Raw genomic sequence first — 21,816 nt, 5'->3', positions numbered from 1 at the left:
AGTGTCCATTTACATGTAGAACTGACTTGAGTTGAATTAAAGCCTGCCCTGTGTTTTTGTTCTTTAAAACCAAGATGACTTTTAAGAAATGTACCAAAGATTTAATATAATCTTTGAGAGAAAACCTTAAAAAAAAAAACCCAAAGAGAGCTGTGGCATTTAAATCCAACATTTTTAACATTTTCCAGTGATATTACAACTATACAACATTATATATATAAACCTTCTCCTTCTGTATTTAAGGTTGATATATCAATATTAAAGACTGTTTCCAACCAAATCATGTTTAATGTTTTACTATCCTCTGAAAATCAAGATTGTGGATGTGTCGTAAAGTTGGAACCACTGGAATAAAAAAAAGTCCTTTAACATGCACTCAAATGAAAAACACTTATGAATACTATAACTTAAGGATTACATGTTGAAACATTATATAGCCACTTTTGAGGATAGAATGAGGAGCTTGTGGTCATTATTCATAAGACCGTTACATCCTGTAAAACATGACGGTGCTTTAAGAAAAAGCCTCCAGATAACTGAAATGTATAACATTCTCTAGTGAGTTTAACTTTGTCAATGCAGACAGCCACTTTCAAGTGGTGAACTGATACTGTGCAATAAAAGTATTCAATTCAAACCTAACTTGCAGATTACATTAACAATATTGAGATACAGAAAAAAAAGACAATGCTGATATCTTCTGTCGAAGTCAACCGATAAGTCCTTTCCATTGTTTTCACTGTTTGGTAAGTCTTACGTGAGCTAGATTTGACCATCTTTTGAGACAATACTGTCGACCACTATGTTGATAAAATTATTTGAGAACGTAGGATCTTAATTTCAGTCTTCCACCAGTTCAACGTCTACTGTCTGCAGCCGTGTCAGTCCTAAAAGCATCACAATGTAGGAAAGGAAAGGCATGAGCGCATTCAAAATAAAGACACGTTCAATGACAAAACAGGTGGGAGAAAAAAAACAGGCTAGCTGGACGGAATATATACGGGCCTAATCGAAAAACTATCCAAAACACTGCTGAAATTTCACCAATAGCAAATAATTCATGAGCAGACAAAATTGTTGGGGAAAAGGTGAGGCGAAGAAGGGGGCATCTCAAATAATCCAGAAGGAACCGCTGAGATCCACTTCTCCATGTCTTTGCATCACATGCTTGGTCAGTTGATGTGTGTTACGCACATTTGTTCTTGTGCGTGGACACGTGCAACAGTACGCCCTTTCCTGCCGCTCTGCTGCAGAGGCGTGTTTGTGTTGGAATCAGGAAGTGGGGGTCTTCGGCTCTGTGCTGGTTGTCTGTGGGTTCCCTGAATGCTTTTCTCTGTCAGCACTGTTCATGTGACCTCTTCTCTCTTCATTCACGGAGTTAACAAGCTGGAGTACATCTGGATGGTGGAATCGACCTAACAATGACAATAATAAAAATAATATTAAAATAAAAATCCCTATCAGTATTATTATTTGACAGACAGACACCTACCATCAGTAGAGTCAAAAAACTCCTGCAGTCTTCCAGGGGTTCCCTCTAGTTGCTCATACTCATGAGCCTGGATGACCATCTCCAGAAGGTCAAACTGCTTAACTAATCTCGCCTCTGGACTACTTTGGGTTTCATACTCCTAAAGTTAACATACAGCAAACATGAAATATTAAAGAGACACATGCAAACACAAAAGCATGTAAGCCCACATACACAAACTTGAAAAAAAAATCTTTAACTGAAATTAGTCAGTGGGGACATAACCATCCAGAGATTTAGTCATGCTTCTGCTACACCGCTGTTAATTAAATAAAGTTCTGTTATCAGTGTAAAGACATAGAAGAAAATATATCTACATAGATAAAATAAACACCAAGGATACCAAACTACTTCTATTAACCTTCCTATATACACACACAAGTGCATACATACACACCTACATCAGTGTGTATAGATACATGGAAATGCAAACACAGATTGATAAAACATAAGGGTGCTACTCGGGTAATTAATATTAGAGAAGAATTAATAAATATTAGGGGAAAAGATTAGGGAAATCTTGCACACAAGCACATGGAAAGTCTCGTACATGCACACATTCACACCTTCCAGAGTCCATATATTTCCTGTTTGAGTCCCTCCTGCAGCAGAGCTGTTAGTTCGCTCATTGCTCCCTGAAAAAAGAGAAGACTTTATTGACTAACTGCAGAAGGGATCTAGCTTAGAAGACAGCATCATGATATCTTCATATATTTCAGACATTTCTTTCCCATTCCAAACTCTGTCATATCAGCTATTCAGTGTGCTACTTAGGACAGTGTATTGGTGAGAATCTGGAGATACGATACCTATCACGATACAGGGGTTACGATTCAATATATTGCGATACTGTAAGCAAGGCAATATATTGTGATTTCATAGGCCTGCGTTCTTTGTGCTTCTACTACTTCCTGTCTCAGTTTACATTGTTACGTTGGAATGGAAGAGTCAAATGGCTGAAGGTAGATTACAACACTGCTATCTAACGGTTGTGGGTTTACACACAACACAAAATTTTTGTCATGAACCTTTACATGTAAACAATTAAAAATCGATAAGTGTTTTTGAGAATCGATACAGTATCACAAAATATAATATCGCAATATTTCAGTGTATTTATATTGTCTGACACCCCTAGTGCTATTTATGGCTTTATTATATAATACTGAATAGGCATTAGACTTCAGATGAATTTGTATAGAGCATGCTCCTATTGTCACATTGCCTGTTGAGATTTTCACACAATATATCACGACACAGTATGCAGCATGTTAGGTGGCAGATTTACTTGCTGCTAGCCTCACTGATTTGCTTAACAGCTTTGTGAACACTGTCTGTGTGCAGAGTATCCGGACTCTTGTCTCCAGTAATAGACTGTGAAATGATGTACTTGACTTCTCAAATGCACTGTACTGTGTCTATTAGCCCATTTGGATTCTGGTTCATGTATATGATGTCAGCCGTTACTTGCCTCCTCTCGTCTGTGTTTCTCTGCTTTGCTGATATTGTCTGCTGGAGCAATATCTCCCACAATACACTCTGCCATGTCATGAACAAGGGCAAGCTTTATACACCTGGAGATAGATAGACATAAAAGACATAAAAACAAGTACAGAAAGATACAGTGGATATAAAACGTCTACACACCCCTATTAAAATGGCAAGTTTTTGTGATGTAAAAAAAAAAAAGAAACCAAAGTAAATCATGTCAGAACTATTTCCACTCTGAATGTGAAATTGCAACCCATAAAAATAAAGTGGAAAAACAATCAGAAACATTTAAGGAAAAAAAAACTCACAATAACCTGGTTGCATAAGTGTGCACACCCTTTTATAATTGGGGATGTGCCTGTGTTCACAATTAACCAATCACATTCATAGTAGTTAGTATACTAGGCCAGAGAGGTGAAGAGAAATTTCACCTTTCAGCACAACAACCCAAAGCATACATCCAAATCAACAAAGGAATGGCTTCACCAAAGCAAGACCAACATTTTGGAATGGCCAAGCCAGAGCCCAGACCTGAATCCTATTGAAAATATGTGGGGCAACCCGAAGAAGGCTGTGCACAGGAGACACCCCCGCAATTTGACAGATTACAGCATTTTTGCAAGCAAGAGTGGGGAAAATATTGCCAATTCCAGATGTACCGATCTGATAAGACTTACTCAAAAAGACTTGAGTGCTGCAATAAAATCAGAAGGTGCTATTAGTTTAGGGGCGTGCACACTTGTGCAACTAGGTTATTATACTTTTTAAAAAAATGTATTTTCCCCTGAAAGGTTTCAGTTTGTTTTCACTTGAATTCTATAGGATGCAATTTCGCATTAAAGGTGGAAAAAGTCCTGACATGATTTATCTTGGTTTAATTTGTTTACATCATGAAAACCTGGCTGGCAGATAGATATGATGGCTGACACATTTTACGAAGATCACCTCCATGATATGTAAGTATCTTCTGTAGCAGTGTGTCACATTTTTAAAATTTGAAAATTCTACTAAAGTAAACAAAAATTAAAGTGGTCAGTGACAAAATTTTATTTAATACACAACACTAAATTAATAGTCACAATCTGATTACTTTGAGGATATGGAATTAAACAATTATTTCAAATCTTCAATCCATGTTTTGTCATTTCTGATCTAAAAATCATATTTATCCATCTTTTGAAGACGCTTAATATAACTTCACAACTTAAATGCCTTTTTTGAAGCATTGCTTTGTTGATAAAGTAATCGAGTAGAGCAACAGATTACAACATATGCTGATAGGCATAGGTTTTCTCACTAATGTATCTTTTCGGTGACTGTGAAAGGTAATAATAGTATATGTAGTCACATCACTCTAGCCTTATTCTTCCTCCAGGGATTTACCAAATAGACACACCTATCTTTATCCACTGTTGGATCTGTTATGGTCAGGGCCATCATGGCCATCCGGTACATGTGGTCTGAAACACTTTCTGGTTGCTTCACTTTTCTGTACACCCACCCGGTCCGCGGAACCCTCTGTGGTTGAAATTAAAACACACAAGTCACTGACGTCATAGAAACTAAGAAACGGGTGAGACAGAGAGGCTGTTTACCAATTTATGAGAAAAACATACATATAATCATGTTAAAATAGTCTTTGAATTGCCATATTTCAGAGAACGTTATGTCACAACGGTGATACTTGATAAAAACATTGCTATTTTGCTAAACTGGGAACAGCTCGGTAAGGTATACCGTAACCTATATTTCTGTGCAAATATCATCTAAGTGCAGTTCATGCCTTCGTTGTCTTAAGTGGAAATTTGTTCTCGGTGTTATCGGAAAAACAAAATCTGCGGATAAAACCAACATGGCACGTCAAAAACGAGATTAATCAACTTCTGCATTATTAGTTAAAAGAATATATTTATTGTTTCTACTTTCGCCAGTTTGTTTTACATCAAACAGAAATCGTTTTGACAGAGGTCTTACTTTTAGTTGTCCGATAAGTTTCATAAACTGCAACATATTGCTCATGCCTGTATTCCTTAACACGGAGGTTGCTGTCGATTCACCCGGAAGCAGAAAGTCAATTCGGGATTATGACAACGGAGCACGACAGGAGCCTGATGAAGCACTAGATGGCGCTCTAGACAATAATTGTCACTGCAGTGCGTACGCAGTATGCAACCAAAATCGACGCTTTCATGTTTTATCGGTATGTATTCAACTTTTCGAGACAGTGTTTTCTTGATTTAGAAAAAAGTTTAGTTGTTAGACTGAACTTGTTGATGTTGCTAGACCACTGGAATTGATTGTCAATAACGGATGGAGGTGAGAATCTCTCTTTATGACACACGTTTACGCCAGTATTCTTCAAAGAATTAATCGACCGATGTTTCTCAGAAGAAATTTTACACCTAAAACGTGTTCGCAAATTTAGGAAGATTCCACAATTGCAAAGAAAATACCTACAAACTAAAGTGGTGATCCACCAGTTTCTTTCACACAACAATTTCGGAGATGATGGTTTGAACTCGAAACCTCAAATCCACTGTATTGTCAATTGTCTTTTAATCGCTGAGCCAAATGTTAACAGCAATGCTTTGAATTTTTTTGTTTTATTGTTCAGAGAGCACTGTTAATGTTAATCCGCCTGTCTGTGCCCCAGCTCAAGGCAACGGAAAGAACTGGAGTTGGTCGCCGGGTGCTGCAGCTGCCCACTGCTCCTATACAACAGCATGGGTTAAATGCAGAGAACAAATTCATTGTGAGAATACAATTTGTTGTATTTGTTGTGAGAAAATAAAGTGGACTTCTTTATTTCTTCATTTCTTTCTAAAGTATTGTTACTACAAATGTGTCTTTCCTGTGCATTTCAGTGTGCAGACCTCACTCCTCTGATCTATGCTTTTTAAACTCCACGCGTAAGCAATAAGCCGTATAGTGGTGGCACCAAAATAGTCACTTATCCGATATTATGCTTGTCAGTAATTCACCAATCTAATTTGGACAGACGTGTCCCCATGCGCTTTCAACCAATGACATTTGTGCTATTTCCATGACGGAGGGTCACAATTATTATTTTTTTAGGGCCACAATTAACCAGCTAAATCATAACTCTAACCCAAATCTTAACTTCCACCTTAACCCTTACTCTAAACTTAACTTTTTCCTCTTGTTCATTGCATAATTGTGTTGTGAGACGAGCGACCGTCAAGCCGGCGACAAACACTATTGGTTGAGTGGAGGAATGGGGCGGAGCCTCTCTCTGAGCTAGGTTGGTGAATGTGTCGCTACGGATTTCGCGAAGACCCGCCCTACTATGCATCTGATTGGTTAGTCTTCGCCTGAGGATAAAGGTTAGCCAATCAGAGGCATAAGCGTATCTACGCTATTTTCAAAAACATTTGGCGTCATTTTTCTGCGCCGATAGTTAGGCGACGCGGTCTTTTTGACATGTAAATAAAGCTATCGCGTTGAAGTTCCCTCTTAACTTTAGTATAAAACGTTTTTTTAATATTGCTATTATGATGAAAAAAGCGCCAAGAAGTACTTTGAACGCTATGATTAAACCAAAACTGAAGCGTAATCTTAAACTGAAGATCGCGACGGACGCAATGGTAGGTAACGTAGGAGTCGGAAGATTTCCATTGAAAGTGGGACAATGACAGCAACGGTTAACTAAAAACTCAACTACTGTCCCTTCTCCCAGGTTGAACTGGCAGTGCGGATGTTCTTAAATAGTGTTGCAGAGGAAGCAAGAATGAGAGCGTTTGAGGACAAATCTGCAACCATCAGAGCACACCACGTGGTTAAAGTCGCTGAGGTGGGTATTAGGTGAAGTTCAATGATCTGTAGTTCCAAGCACCTTGCCTGTGTAAAGTTAGTATGCATTACACATTCTTCTTTTTTTTTAACCTTCCCTCTAATAACCAACCCAGCATATAATTCTTTAGCCTCTCCCGATGGCTTTGAAAGTACATTAAGTACCCTGAGACTTACCAAGGGCCAGAGCATTACCGTAAAAAAGTTACCAAGGTTAATATTCAAATTAAAGAGATTGCATTTTTTTTTTTGTATTGGAGACAAGTAAAGGGGTCATTTTTGGTAATTTAGCAAGCATTACCTTTGTAGGTATGTCAATTCAGAAGCACTGACAAAGTTCTAAAATGTACTACATAATTGTCATTTATGAAAATATCGTGTTGTGGATCGACCTTATTCTCTAAATTTAAATGTATTTACCTTTTATGTCTTGATAGAAAGGCAGTCGTTAATAATCATGTTAGTCTGAAAAACTAATATTTAATGAAAGAAGTTGAAGTTGGTCTTTTCGCCCATTTATAGAGAATGCTGAGAAAAGCAAGAGGCTGACACCAGAATAAGGATCATGGAAGAACAGCATCCCCATGGTCACTATGTGACAACTACATCAATAGCATTAATGTTACGTAACATAATTTCTCTTTCTGAATTGTTGCTTTAACTGTTTGTGTATTTTACATTGTACATATTTTGCCAGCACCTTCCTTCTTGTATAGTACATCATCCTTTATTAAATTTTGTTTTGAATCCTGTTGTGAGTGGCTGTACTTTGGTAATTTGCAGGTGGTCACGTATCCCTAATATTCCCAGTGTTTATTTCCAACTTTTTTTCTGAAGATAAGCTTGATTAGTCCCCTTAGAGAAATTGTATTGTGCAGACTAAAATAGTGCAAGAATCACAAATAATGTAACAAACTTACAACCACTATAAGCTACAGATATTATGACGTGTAGTAATAGTTATGGTTAATAATAGGGTCTCTGTAAGAAATAGAGACAGACAGGGCAATGATACCCAGCACTCCTATCAGTGAAATATCCTACCCAACAATAATGAATATTCTTGGGGGGAAATGCACACTAATTTCAGGGGACGTTGGTTTTGTGTGTGTATTTGGAACAGACGGTTATAATAACTTAATAACAATCCATTACAGATAATGTGTAGAAATGAGTGGATCTCTTTTTCATTACCAAAAGGGAACCCTATATAGGTGTCGTCATACTGGCTATTATCAAAGTACCTGATTATCGCACTAAAAACGTTTTGGTGGCTTTGTGTGATGGATTTCAATGGGCATCCATAAATGGTGGCAGGTCATGATACTCATTTGTTAATTTTCAAATGTTTACCTACAAATTCTTCATAAAGTGTTAACAAAGCTGTAAAGCAAATGACCACAGAGACCATATAAAGAAGAGAATTTCTTCTAAAGGCCTAATTTTTCCCCTCTACCTTGCTCATAGTATACACTAATAAAACAGCCTGAGGTCTTGATGCATGCTCAATAAGCCAGGTAAGAAAATCAAAGAAGGTTGAATCAGTTCATCTGGATGCAACGTTTATTGACATATGCGTTTCATCACTCATCTCTTCAATCTAAACTGACTGAAGAGGTTATCAAAGGTGCTATGTGGTGCAAATGTGCATTTGGGCTTTCCTAAAGCATAATTTGACCAGTAAATATCAGTAGTGGCTGCTGAATGGTACTAATAGAAACAAAGTAAATGACTCATACCTCCTGGTCACTCCCCAAATTTCTGCATTAAAAAACACCTGATCTGGGCTGGTGAACTTGTTTTTCTTGTTGTTTGATGCCATGCCCTCCAAAAGTCTTTACTTGCACTCACAGTCTCCCCTGACTCTGTAACGATAACAGAAAACAATATCCATTGAGGGTGTTCAAAAATGGCAGATGTCAGCAAACATGCTATGTATCCACAGCTCTTCTATTTGAGGACAAAATTCAAGTAGACTTGTGCAGACACCATTGATGTAATAATTCAAATCTTAAATCCTTCCGTCAAATGTGACCAGAGATAAGTTTATAGAACAGTTTATTAAAATCTCTGGATTATGACCCTATACCTGACCTCACTATACAACTACCCATTGCAATACCTCACCGCGGGACTGTTTGAGGAGGACTCATTTGATTGCTAGAAGAGAAGACAGAGCAAAAACAACAGCCACCGCCAGCAGTCCTTTGTTGCACATGCTCCACCTGCAAGGCTGGACTGTGTAATGATCAGAAAAACAAAACAATTTTGAAGCTATCAATCACAAACAACCATATGAGAACAATTTTGGGCAATCTAAAGGTCTGATACCTTTTTAATATAATGCACAAGTGCTTGCGTATATGGTACTTTCTAAGACTATAAATTGTTTTTAAAGATGTGCTTTGGTGTCCATGTTCGTACTATCACAAAGCAAGCTACTCCACCAGAGCACTGTTCAAAGTTATCCACCTCCCATCTCTCAGGCCTGTAATTGGTCACGGTTCATGCTTAGAGCTGAATGCTCTGTGGCTCGTTCACCAGCGCTCAGTCTCCTCCCAAATTCCTCGCTTCTTCACGCTATGTAGGTTATCCACATGTCGAGATGCTATCCCTCTCATTCCTTATCACTATAGGGTCCTTTATCTCAAAACATTCAACTTAAGAGTAATGTCATCCGGGGGGGAAATTCCCTGGGTTTGATTGGTCAAGCATCCATTATTTCCTGAAATATATCTTTGCGTGTTAGTTTCATCTGCGCCAATAGAACCTAGACAGCAGGTCCTCCAGGATGCTGACAAAAAGGGCTTATTGTGGCCTGTTTTTACAGTGATCACAAATGAGAATTATCTATCCGATCAAAAAGTAAAACTGGCAGCGTTGTTCAAATACAAAAGATCAAGATGTTTCAAGTGAGCATTTGGCCGGAATATTTGTTTGGGAGAGATTTTGAACAGTTTGGAACGAGGGGAAGTTTGGTCAAGGTCTGTGCAGAGCCTTGGCCAGTGTTGCATGATCAGATCGTGTCCATGAATACATAGCTATATGTATGAGCTGCAACGGCTGCACTTTCATCTAAGATGACGTGATGTAAGAGTGATGCACGCTTGGTGTGTGTGTGTTTGCGGGTATCAAGGGACGGGTTCTGTTACAACTGAATAAAGTCTTGCCTTTTTTCATCTATACTCTAAAACAATTTCCTAACAACTTTGAGGTTAACATAGCTGCAAAGTACATTAGTTATGCATGGATCCATTCATTTATTCATTCAAAACAGAAGTTACCAGTTTCAAGCATATGGTTTACATTGATTCTCCAACTTGCTCCTCGTTTCCCCCTTTATATTCCACTTCCTGCTCTCCCTCTCTCTTTCACTCTCACCCCATCTCTTGGTCTCTGAGGACTTCCTCCACCTAAATCGGTTATTTTTCTGGAGAATCGGACCTGGCAGCCCGACAAGCATAGCCTCAACGTGTTTATGTTCACAGTTGGTCGGGGAGGGGGGTTGTGGAGCCCCAACCCTCTGACCTCTGATCCCCCGACATCTCTCTTGGAGGTCTTTTTAAATTTTATGGATAATATTTCTTGATGCATGCTCAATAATCCAGATAAGGAAATCCCAGAAAGTTGAATCGGTTCATCTGGACACAACGTTTATTGAGAGAAACGTTTCATCCCTCATCTGAGTGACCTCTCCAGTCTCCACTAACTGCAGGTATCCCCACCCCTTATAAACAACACAGTGGCATAACGACCCAAACCAACGATCAGTTTCATATGCAAATATGTGTGTGACCATTAACTAGAGCTAGAATGGCCATGTGTACTACTCACAGAGGATTGAGGAATGGTTGCAATCACAGCATTGTAAGTTGGCGACAGCAGATGTACTCTTAGCCCCCCCCCCCCTCGGTTCAGGGATGGTCGCTCCCTCTTCACATAGATGGCCTCTTTGACTCCCCGTTCAAACCAGCGTTCTTCCCTATCAAGGATGTGCACATCCTCATCCTTGAAAGAGTGGCCACTGTCGCCACCCTACAGTGCTGTGAGTGCAACTATTCCCCAGTCCTCTGTGTAATGTGCATATGAGGCCGATCGTTGGTTTGGGCCGTTATGCCACTGTGTTGTTTATAAGGGGTGGGGATACCTGCAGTCAGTTGAGACTGAAGAGGTCAGTTAGAGGGGTGATGAAACGTTTCTGTCAATAAACGTGTCCAGATGAACTGATTCAACTTTGTAGGGATATGGATGATATTGTTACGCAACAGCTGGTCACACATCCAGAGATCTCGTTGAGGTGTAATTCTATCTTTCTCCTCCCTCTGTTGTCTCTTGTTCCAGAGGGAGACTAGAACATCATGCTGTCTTACCTTTAGTAAAATAAAGAAGCAGCCTAGCCTGGAGCCTCAACCTGTGTGTGTGTGTGTGTGTGTGTGTGTGTGTGTGTGTGTGTGTGTGTGTGTGTGTGTGTGTGTGTGTGTGTGTGTGTGTGTGTGTGTGTGTGTGTGTGTGTGTGTATCAGAGCACCTGTTGACAATTTAGGCCAGTCTAGTCCCTTCCAGCTCCGTCTCTCTCAGATAAATCAGCTGCAGTCTGGAGCCCCTGGTGTAAAGCTCCCGCTGATTCTTCTTTTGACACTTTTCCAGGCAGGCAGCCTGTGATGAGAACTATATGCACATGACACAGCCCATTTTAGCAGGGCTATTATTCTGCTGACTTGACCCAAAATTCTTTACAAGGAGCACACGGATACGGATGTGTTGCTACCTCCCCTCACATCTCCCCGCTGTGAGCCGACACAACGTCGTGTGAGTCTAGAGAAGGTCAGGGTTAGAAATGTGCCCGTGCCAAACTAACACGAAATTCCACTAATTGATTTCATTTGATAGTAGAGGGTCTTCTCGATAAGAGTATAAAGTTAGACACATCATGGACTTGAGAATAAAGCCATTTCTGGGGAAAACGTCTCAGTTGCATGTGGAGAAGTCTGGAGGGCTCCAAATATGTTTTGAAGAAGTGACCCGGGGATCCACTGAGTTCCCAAAACAGGCGATAACGCACGCTGGGACCCAAAACAATGTTCGCTCCCGAATACCAAAGCTTTCACCACCTATCAGTGTTTCTATGAGGAATTTCAAATTGTCTGTGACACCTCCAGGTCTCGGTTCTGTTTTCCCGTTGGGATGTGATCATATAACTCCAACCTTTGGTTTTCATTCCCTGAGCAAAGTCCTAATGGAAAACATACCGGACTCGAGCTCGGCTTCACTGGAGCTAGATATATAGTGTTGTGGACACGTGGGAATTGGTTTTGTGCCTTCTTTTCAGTCATTTGGACGTATTCGGACGTATTCTGACTGAATCTGGTAGGCTTTGAAACACCACTGTTGGCGGTCTGATAAAATGATTCACAAACACATGTGCCTCCAGTTTAAATGGAACCAAATGAGGAGAGATATTTCGCATTCATAGTCATACACTCGACCTCTTTTCATTAGGCTGTAGACAGCGTGCGTGTGATTTAAAGATATGGCAAAAAAAGGAAGGTCTGTGCACCAGATTAACTTCTCTCATGTCTTGATAAAACTCTTCATCTTTAAGTAACACAGTGAGTTTTTCACAGTCAAGCTCTGCCATTTGTCCACTATGATGCTCTTCAAGACTGACAGAAGAGTCCATCCATTGTGTCTTATATGCGTTTAGCTTCTTTCCTACAGTGCATGGTAATGCTCTGAAACGAGGTGTATTTCTATTGGATGGCACAGGTTAGGTTGGCAACTCTTCTAATGCACTGTACTGGGTGTGCAGGTGGCATGGCGGTCTATTTCATTGTCTACCAACATGGGGATCGCCGGTTTGAATCCCTGTGTTACCTCCAGCTTGGTTGGGCATCCCTACAGACACAATTGGCTGTGTCTGCAGGTGGGAAGCCGGATGTGGGTATGTGTCCTGGTTACTGCACTAGTGCCTACTCTGGTCGGTTGGGATGCCTGTTTTGGGGGGGGGGGATTGGGGCGAATAGCTTGCTCCCCCCATGTACTACGTTCCCCTGGTGAAACACCTCACTGTCAGGTGAAAAGAAGCAGCTGGCAACTCCACATATATTGGGGGAGGCATGTGGTAGTCTGCAGCCCTCCCCGGATCGGCCAGGTACAATTGGGGAGAAAAAGGAGGGAAAATAAAACAAATTTTAAAAAATCAAATGTGCTATATTGCACAAACCGGTGTTAAACTTTAGGTAAAATTCTCATTCACCTTTCTGCAAAACAATAAGGCTACCAAAGACCTTAACTGCCAAACTGTCTCTGAATCACTTACACCGTTCACTAAACTGCAGCTTCCATCAATCTGCTACACAGAGGTCACTATCTGCTCCACCAATATGCACTGTAGTCCATCACTAACGAAAGGCGGAAATGCACGGACGAAGATGCCGAATTCCACTGTGCAAATCTTTCGAAAAAGATAATGCTGTCATCACGTGGCTGCACAAAAGGGAGAGACAGATGGAGTAAGGATAGATGGAGAGGAGGGTCGGGAAAACATATCGAAGGTTACGGAGGAGGGGAGGGCGTGGGAGAGAGGATGTGTGTGGAGGAGCGAACAAGCCCACAGACCCAAACACCCAAACTTTAAATTAGATCATGGTTGCAACTATCATATGACGGTTTCTCTTATGTTTGCATTCCTTATGGCATTCTCCCGGCTTGAGTGACCTCATGGAATGTACATGGGACCTGGACCCCAGAAAATATTAAGCCTACCTCTGCTCTCTACCGCTGTATTGCCCAGGTTGGAGTCTCTACAGGGCAGCATAGGAATGAATTTTGTGGAGCTTTGCAGAGGTTTTCATTTTGTTCGGCACATGCAATTTTGGATGCACAGCAAGACGATGATGTTGTTTGTATAAAGAAAAAAAAAGGTTCAATGCCAAAGAAAAATGCGAGTGCCATTTTTGATTTGGATTCTGCACTTCATGGATCTTATAAAAGCCCAAGATCAAGCAAAGATCCTGCGAGGCAGACGTAAGTATACCAATAAAAAAAACTTGTCATCTCAAGTCTTTTGCATGTTGGTAGATGAGACACCTGTTGAATGCACTGAAAGACAGTAAACAGCAGACAGCTACTACATATGGAGACAATAAGGGTGTTTTTTGTTTTTTTTTTGTTTTTTTTTAGCTGTAAAGGAACAATGGGTTCATGGATTTCCAATGCTATATATCCACCTGAGAACAATAAATATGAAAGCTTGGCTCCGTTCTGAGAATTTCTTAAGAAACAAGAGATGAAATATTGGCAGTGATGTTTAGGATGGACCGTAAATTATGCACATGCTAGCTGAGTTCCAGTGTCTTACCCTGTTTCATCTGGACAAACTTAAGAGCAGCACCAAAAAAAAAAAAAACTTGTTTAGTCTTGTTGGAGTTGTCCCCTCTCCCTCTCTCTCTCTCTCTCTCTCTCTCTCTCTCTCTCTCTCTCTCTCTCTCTCTCTCTCTCTCTCTCTCTCTCTCTCTCTCTCTCTCTCTCTCTCTCTCTCTCTCTCTCTCTCTCTCTCTCTCTCTCTCTCTCTCTCTCTCTCACACACATTTATCCTAATGTGACTCTGTCCCATCACAGGTAGCTCTGTCGTAACTCGGCTGTGTCAGGCGGGTTGTGTGACTTGCTCAGCCCTGAATGGCTGTCTGTCCTGTAAGCCACGACTCTTCTTTCACTTGGAACTGGATGGGATGAGGCAGCGGGGGGTTTGTCTGTCCTCTTGTCCACACGGTCACTACGGCATGCGCACTCCACCGATCAACATATGCACCAGTTAGTACCATTGAACATGTGCAGCAGTACTGGAATAATGTCCATATTTTATAGAATAGAACTGACTGTGTAGAACCAAGACCTGGACTTGCAACAGTGTGATAAGGTATACTGATGGTATACTGTTGATTTTCATTTTTTGGACACACTTTCTAGCTTGCTAATCCATTACAGGGTCAAATTCTAAGTGATGATGAGAAAATGAAAGCAATGGAGATGAAAAAAAAACAAAAACAAAGAAAGCTACATCTTTGGTTTTCCTAACAATGTGGCAATTTTGCCCTAACCATTGCCCCTTCCTGATGTCCTGCAGGGTGCACGGAGGACTGTGCTTCTTGCTTTAACAAAAATTTCTGCACACGTTGTCATCCTGGCCACTTCTTGTTCCGAGGAAGGTGTGAAGAGCACTGTCCTGAGGGTCTGACTCCGAACACCTCGTTGCGAGAGTGCACTGGTGAGACTGCTTAGCAAAAACTCACTCAGAATTTCATTTAGACTGTGTTTGTGCATGCACGTCTTTAACGGGAAAATGTCAGGACGCAAATCAAAAACATGTTGTTCTCTCTCAGAGTGTCCTGTAGACTGTGAGTTGTGTGTCAAGAGGAACACCTGTAACAGGTGTAGAGCAGACCTATACTTCCTCCACGGCCAGTGCCATCAGTCATGCCCAAAGGGATTTGAGCCTGATGTACAGCTTATGGAGTGCACTCCGCAAGGTGAGAGATTCTCTGGGTCCTCCTCCAACACAGGCTTGAGCTGTGAGAGAAGTACACCACCGCATCAGAACTATCTCCATATGGAAGGTTGAGCATTTGTATTTCCATCATTGCTTTGAAAGCTTGGCTCCACTTCCCTTTCTCCTCTGCTGCCACCTGTGAAGTATTTCCCCGTCTCTTGTGTCTGCAGTGCACTGTGAGGTCGGAGAGTGGGGAGAGTGGAGTCCATGTGTTCACAAAGGAAGTGTCCGTGCCTACCGGAAAGGAAAGGTGACGCGCACACGGGAAATCCTGCAATTGCCAAGTTTGCTTGGAGACTCCTGCCCCCACATCTCAGAGAGAAAGAAATGTTTAATCAAAAAGCAACCAAGACTAAGCAGGCTACAGTAAATTCCAGGGAAGGTCCATATTTGTGGTAGGATAATTTGGTTGTTGCATATTATACCAGTATGTAATATGTGTAGAAATGGCCAGTAATTAAAATCTACACAGGCCTGTTTACACTTTACTCTGCACTTTGATGCTTTACTCTGCCTTTGCTTCATATAAATGTTACCTGACGATCACATCTGCATAAAATGTAGAAATTATTTGTACTGAAATTTAAAGGAACAGTCATTAATTCAAATGCAAACAAAAGGGTTGGCCCACTACCGAGATATAAAACACAGGACTGGGAAACTGCTGTCACTCGCAAACTGAGCGACAAGTCTCTCGATACAAGCACAAACACAACTAAATTTAAGTTTGTAATGTTTTCTGATGCTGTAAAAAAAATGGTTTACATCCGTAAAGTTTGTAAGCAACGTAGTAAAACAGGCCCATATTTTCAATTGTGATCAGTTGAGAAAGATAGAAATCGCTCATTGTTTAATCAATTCAATTCAAACTCTTAATAATTCAGTTCTCATCATAATTCAAACTCTTCAGTTTAGTATGTGACTATACTTCAATTTCATATGGTCAAATAAATCACAGACTGGGCCTTTAAACTTGTTCAGTGTGTTCACGTGTATTTATTTGAACCTTTGCTGCTCTGTTTCTTTCTAGGCAGTCAGTCGTCCAATAAAAAAAGAGAAGGAGGACGAACTGAAGGACTCAGATGACATCCATCTACACAGTATATCTACGCCTAGAGTATTGCCACTCTTGCTAATAATCATGCACTAACTTGAACCATCAGTTATTCAAACGAGTAATAGAGCAGTCTATACCAGATGCATCTGTACCATTGTTATAATAAACCATCAGTGTATTTACTAAAGGCATTCTGCTGTTTGTCTTGCTTAACATAATGGACTCCTCCTGATGCATGGATGACGCAACTTTTCCCAAAAAGTTTTCTCCATAATACCAGGATGAGTGAAAATATATTCGAGTTATTTTCTGCTCGAAAGAATAAAGCCCCCCCCCCCCCAATCGGTTCATAAAATCGGGTGGGACCCTTTAGTTGACTGGTTAGCGCAGTCACCCGTGGTGCGGGGAACCCAGCTGCGGTTCCCACCTGCCCCCTGAATTCTCGCCACAATAGCTTTTGGGAGGTCCTGGGCTCGAGCCCCAGGGGTAGTCTAACCTTGGTGGGTCATCCCGGGCCGTCCTCTGTGTGGTTTGCATGTTCTCCCTGTGTCTGCGTGAGTTTCCTCAGGGGGCTCCGGTTTCCTCCCACAGTCCAAAGACGTGTAAGTCAGGTGAATTGGCCGTACTAAATTGTCCCTGTGTGAGTGTGTGTGTGTGAGTGTGTGTGTGTGTCGGCCCTGTGATGGCCTGGCGGCCTGTCCAGGGTGTCTCCCCGCCTGTCGCCCAATGACTGCTGGAAGAGGCTCCAGCATCTCCGTGACCCTGAGAGCAGGATAAGCGGTTCAGATAATGGATGGATGGATGGTTCATAACATCAGACTTTATGAACATGTTGATTGACGCTGAGCCGTTCAGATGGTGGTCAGATACACTCCAGTCTGCGGACCGTGGAGGAGGAGGGTCTATCCATGTGACGAAGCGTTTGCATGTCTCTGATTGGCTACCCTTAACCAATCAGAGACAGAGGTCCCGCAGTGCCATTGGGGGAAAAAAAAACTATGTCGCATCCGGGTCTCTTCTGTTCCCATCGCAGCTGGTTGTTTTGTTGTTATGTTGTTTTAATACTTTGTTGTTAGTTTTAAGATATTAATGCGGACTTAACGTCTTATGCATTGCTGTCTATGGTAGTACCGGGGACGCAGACGAAGGTGTTATGGCTCTCAGGTGAGTGGTTGTGGTTGACTAACCTTAGCTAAAGTTAGCTAACATTTTTGCGTTAACACGCATGACGTCAGTTTGACATCTAACTTATCTTCAAATCAGATATGAAGGGGTTCATGCTTTTTACATCGGCTGTATACAATGTCCCTTTAGTTTACAGACAAACAATGTGACGTTAGCGATAACATCAGCTGGTTAGGAGGTCAACGTTAGCTGAGGCTAGCAGGGGTGGGTGTGTCAGCCCGCAGAAACAGGGCCTCTGCTCTGTGCAACTTGTTATAAGTGAGCATAGCGAGGTACTTGAAAGTCATTCGATTTTAGATCCTTACATTCACAACCGTTCAGACTGGTGTTTTGAGTTAAAGGGTCACTTTGGAAAGCGTGCTCTACGCGATCAATATTTGCAAAATCTTCTCTACGTTGTCAACAGATTGCCGCATGTCACCTGGTAACTGCACCAGATCACAAGACTGTTAGCGCTGACTCGGAAAGCTTGGGGGAATGATTGTACATTAGAGAATGGTTTTGCTGGCGTCACTTGCATGATCATTGTGCATTTTTCTCCCCTCAGTATGGCAGGCTGCGGAGAAGTGGACTGTTCACCGAATGCCGACCCATCCACTAAACTGATAGAGGATGTAGGAAACACTTGTACCACTGACTCTGCTTCTTGCAGCCCTGTTCCAGATTGTGCAATCTGCCTGCAGAGCTGTGTCCACCCCGTGTGCCTGCCCTGCCACCATGTCTTCTGTTTTCTTTGTGTGAAAGGTGCCTCCTGGCACAGCAAGCGTTGTGCCCTTTGTCGACAGGAAGTCCCAGAGGACTTCCTGGAGCGGCCAACGCTCCTGTCCCCCGAGGAGCTGAAAGCGGCAGCAGCAGGGGTCAGACGAGGGATGGAGGGTGGCCCCCATGTAGAGTATGCCTGGTATTATGAAGGACGCAATGGCTGGTGGCAGTATGACGAAAGGACCAGCCGTGAACTGGAGGAGGCCCTAGTCAAGGGCCGGAAGAGTGCCGAGATGTTAATTGCGGGGTTTCTGTACGTGGCAGACTTGGAAAACATGGTGCAGTATCGTCGAAACGAGCATAGCCGCAGGCGCAGGATGAAGAGAGATGTTGTGGGTATACCAAAGAAAGGGGTTGCAGGGCTGAGGCTGGACCCTGAACCTGCTCCCATCTCTGCTTTACCAGTCATTCCCCCATTAGTAACAGAGCGTATGAGCTCAGCCGATGGGGCAGACATGATTGGTCAATCACAGTCTGCGTCCTTTGGAATTATGGTTTCCATTCCACCGATTAGACCTCCAACAGTCCTGGGGGGGCAACTCACCACACCTCCATATCCCTCACCCCCATCCCTTGAAGAATCTCTCTCCCAGCTTCTAATTAGTCAACCTGAGGATGAAGAGGTAGAAGAGGAGGAAGAGGCAGCTTTGCGTGGTAGCCAAGTAAATGAGTATGCAGCAGGCAGCAGTGGGAGTGAGGAGGAAATTCGTGGCTGGGAAAGGGGGGGGTCTGCATTGATGTCTCAGAGAAGAAATGTGCGGAGACTGTCAGGAGGGCAACTCGGGGAGATCCATGTAGACAGGATGCCCCCAAGAGGTGGACCCTCCAGCTCAGCACTCAGCATGCGCTCCCGTAGCCCTGATGGACAGTGCACTGTGACTGAGGTGTGACTGGGGTGGGGTAATGGTAACTATTCTGCAAAGTTGTTATTGTGCTCTTATCAGTTTGGCAAAAAAAAATGTGAAAAGCACGTGAGCTCTCTAAATCATGATTAATACACCCCTCTCCCCACTGTTTTATTTTTCTAAGTCAAAGCATGAATTCAACTAGCAATATTGCACAGAATACCCAAGGGAGGTGAGACATCGAGGTAATATTTTGGGCAGTACAGTTGCAATGCTTTCTGCAACATGCTACAATATGACACACAGTCAAAACACGTCTCTCCTGGCAATAAGTGTTTCATCATGTGACAGAGTGAAGAGCTTTGTGGCACTGTTCAAGCACTGTTTTTTTGTTAGTATTTTCGGAAAAATGCCATCATTGTTGCTGCCTTATACATTGGTTTGCCACATGGTACGATGCCAAAAGCTCTGAAAAGACATGCCACCTTCTTTACTCTCAATGTAACCGTTTGAGCTAACAGACAATTTCACTGAATACCTTTTGTGAGGTTTCTCTGTTTTGAGTCCTGCTGCAACAGCAAAGCTAAAGGGTAGCACCTTTTATGTGTCAAAATAACAAGAGGGCTACAACTCGTTTAATGTTTCTGCTTTACTGATTGATCCCTTGAAACTGCAAGAACCCAAGTGGTCTGTTAGCACCTAGTTACGGTTTAAAACCTTTGACTACTGTTGTGTGTGTGTGTGTGTGTTTGTGTGTGTGTGTGTGTGTGTGTGTGTGTGTGTGTGTGTGTGTGTGCAAGCATGTGTGCACGTGTGCGTGCGTGCATGTACACGAGAGACCGCGTGGGGACAGATTACGTTCACTCTATTTTAATCTTAAAGCAAAAGTCTGTTTTAATAATAACGTGTGTTTGTGTTGCTGTGAGAGGTGTTGGGTGCGGAAAAATTACTGGCAGAACCACTGGAAAGTATTGGCCTACATATAGAGAGACAAATTTGGGTTTCTATTTCTTGTCAAAGTACTCTCATTAGGGCTACTATCAAAGCAGTGGGGTTAATGTGTTCTGATGCTTGGAAGAACATGTTGTCCTTACACAGACTGAGTTCTTCTGTTTGCTTCAGGCGGTATTATTCCAACGCGGTCGACTTCTCACTGTCTGTTTCTCATCAGATTGACTTAAAAAGACGTGTCCTCGTGCAATGTATTTCCTGTGGTGTTTTGTCACAATATTAAAAGTGTTTATATTTGTGTGGAGCCTTGTGAAATTGTCAAGAGTGGATTGTATAACAACGTCGTAAGGATTTGGGGGGGGGGCACCATTCTGAACGCCTTACAAAATGTTTAATGTAGTTATACCGCACACGTCCACATGGAGGAGCTGTCGCTCAAAGTTGATCTAATTTGATTTCTCTCATTCGTGATAAGTCTACAAAAGTGGTTCCCAGCTTGCAGTGTTAGACCCCACGTTGGGCCCCTCTGGTTTTCTGGGCATTTGAAATTAAACTGAACTCGGGTTAAATGAGTGGCCTTTAACCAAATAAATCTGAGGTATTTTCCCTTGTGAAGAAACTACATTTAGTCAAACGCTGATCCTGCTCTCAGGGAGTGGGCTGCATTTGTGTTTAAGCCTGCGTGTACAAGTCCAAATGTCCCTCGAACAAGAGAATAATGCAGAGTATTCAGTGATGTTAACATTAACTGATGTTTCCTTTCAAAGTAGAGAATAAAGTGGTTCTCAATATGTATTGTTCAGTACAAATCTGATCAAAAGAAAGGGACGCCGAAACTTAATATTCTGCATACAAAAGGTTTATAGCAAAAACCAGATATTATACAGATAACATTCAGTCTTTATTACTATTTTTCCTTTGGCAGCTGTGCGTCCATCATTTCCCCCACCTCCATTTGCAGAGCATTCCCCACCCACAGACCAAAGCTCCAAGCTCTGTCTTAGACTAGAGGTGGGAGAAACAAGACGTTTAGTTAGATATCCTTTCTTAATATTTCCTGGCATCAAGTACATATTACTGTGCTGCATATTCTTCTGCAGACATTAGCTTTTATTGGGAGGAAAACTGGACCCCAGAAACTCCCTGCAAGTGGCAAATGAGCAGTTAAATGTCACACTGCTGCTGCTACTTGTGGTTTATGCTGAGGCGAGGGACGTCTTCCAAACACAACTCTTTCTTTACTCTGACGCTTTTGCAACAAGTTTCATACAATCACAAAAGGTGAATTTTATTTTTTGCTATTTTCTGCCTTTATTTCACAGTGACAGTAGAGAGAGACAGGAAAGGCAGGGGGAGTGAGAGGGGTTGACATGCAGCTAAGGGCCCGGGCCGGACTTGCACCCAGGCCACTGTGGCAAGGACCCAGCCCCACATGGTAGTCTACGCTCCACCAGGCCAGCCACCAGGGCGCCCCGCAAAGGATGCATTTGTTACTTTTTCAGCCTCAGCTCTAGTGCTTTTTCACAGTAGACGGTAGAGAGAGAGAGGGGGGGGGTTAAGGTCTTATTTTCTGGTGTGACTCCCCCCCACCAGGTGTTTCTATAATCCTTCTCAAATGAATTGATGTTGCAACCATG

At 42.1% G+C, this 21,816-nt stretch overlaps 4 protein-coding genes across 4 annotated transcripts; 3 read left to right on the top strand and 1 right to left on the bottom strand.

Annotated features, from left to right (window-relative positions):
* Nucleotides 1-1,247: 1,247 nt before the first annotated feature.
* On the bottom strand, nt 1,248-5,064 carry hddc2 (HD domain containing 2). The gene is made up of 6 exons (XM_056294442.1): nt 4,997-5,064; nt 4,419-4,540; nt 2,999-3,105; nt 2,098-2,162; nt 1,493-1,631; nt 1,248-1,415 (listed from the first exon to the last, which is right to left on the bottom strand). Exons 1-6 carry the CDS (start codon nt 5,039-5,041, stop codon nt 1,273-1,275), a joined length of 621 nt encoding a protein of 206 aa, XP_056150417.1. The 5' UTR covers nt 5,042-5,064; the 3' UTR covers nt 1,248-1,272.
* A 1,386-nt stretch (nt 5,065-6,450) lies between these two features.
* cenpw (centromere protein W) lies at nt 6,451-7,576 on the top strand. Its single transcript, XM_056295121.1, has 3 exons — nt 6,451-6,627; nt 6,720-6,833; nt 7,355-7,576. Exons 1-3 carry the CDS (start codon nt 6,535-6,537, stop codon nt 7,379-7,381), a joined length of 234 nt encoding a protein of 77 aa, XP_056151096.1. The 5' UTR covers nt 6,451-6,534; the 3' UTR covers nt 7,382-7,576.
* Nucleotides 7,577-13,808: 6,232 nt separating this feature from the next.
* Nucleotides 13,809-15,749, top strand: LOC130124828 (R-spondin-3-like). The gene is made up of 5 exons (XM_056294176.1): nt 13,809-13,857; nt 14,452-14,643; nt 14,957-15,097; nt 15,213-15,359; nt 15,550-15,749. The coding sequence occupies exons 1-5, from the start codon at nt 13,809-13,811 to the stop codon at nt 15,747-15,749; spliced, it is 729 nt and encodes a 242-aa protein (XP_056150151.1).
* Nucleotides 15,750-17,429: 1,680 nt separating this feature from the next.
* Nucleotides 17,430-20,478, top strand: LOC130125316 (E3 ubiquitin-protein ligase rnf146-like). The gene is made up of 2 exons (XM_056294865.1): nt 17,430-17,600; nt 18,169-20,478. Exons 1-2 carry the CDS (start codon nt 17,590-17,592, stop codon nt 19,271-19,273), a joined length of 1,116 nt encoding a protein of 371 aa, XP_056150840.1. The 5' UTR covers nt 17,430-17,589; the 3' UTR covers nt 19,274-20,478.
* Nucleotides 20,479-21,816: the final 1,338 nt, after the last annotated feature.

Source organism: Lampris incognitus, chromosome 15 (genome assembly GCF_029633865.1).
Source record: "Lampris incognitus isolate fLamInc1 chromosome 15, fLamInc1.hap2, whole genome shotgun sequence".
NCBI lineage: Eukaryota > Metazoa > Chordata > Actinopteri > Lampriformes > Lampridae > Lampris > Lampris incognitus.
The sequence above is the reverse complement of the archived record's forward strand: the minus strand, read 5'-3'. Positions and strand labels throughout refer to the sequence as shown.

Coding starts and splice junctions, on each gene's coding strand:
- hddc2 (XM_056294442.1), bottom strand. CDS start 5,041: ATGAGCAATATGTTGCAGTTTATGAAACTTATCGGACAACTAAAA. Junction 3,106..4,418: donor CCAACAGTGGATAAAGATAG/GTGTGTCTATTT, acceptor ATCTATCTCCAG/GTGTATAAAGCTTGCCCTTG. Junction 2,163..2,998: donor ACACAGACGAGAGGAGGCAA/GTAACGGCTGAC, acceptor TTTTTCAGGGAG/CAATGAGCGAACTAACAGCT.
- cenpw (XM_056295121.1), top strand. CDS start 6,535: ATGATGAAAAAAGCGCCAAGAAGTACTTTGAACGCTATGATTAAACCA. Junction 6,628..6,719: donor AGATCGCGACGGACGCAATG/GTAGGTAACGTA, acceptor CCCTTCTCCCAG/GTTGAACTGGCAGTGCGGAT. Junction 6,834..7,354: donor ACGTGGTTAAAGTCGCTGAG/GTGGGTATTAGG, acceptor GCCCATTTATAG/AGAATGCTGAGAAAAGCAAG.
- LOC130124828 (XM_056294176.1), top strand. CDS start 13,809: ATGGATCTTATAAAAGCCCAAGATCAAGCAAAGATCCTGCGAGGCAGA. Junction 13,858..14,451: donor AAAGATCCTGCGAGGCAGAC/GTAAGTATACCA, acceptor GTCCCATCACAG/GTAGCTCTGTCGTAACTCGG. Junction 14,644..14,956: donor ACCGATCAACATATGCACCA/GTTAGTACCATT, acceptor GATGTCCTGCAG/GGTGCACGGAGGACTGTGCT.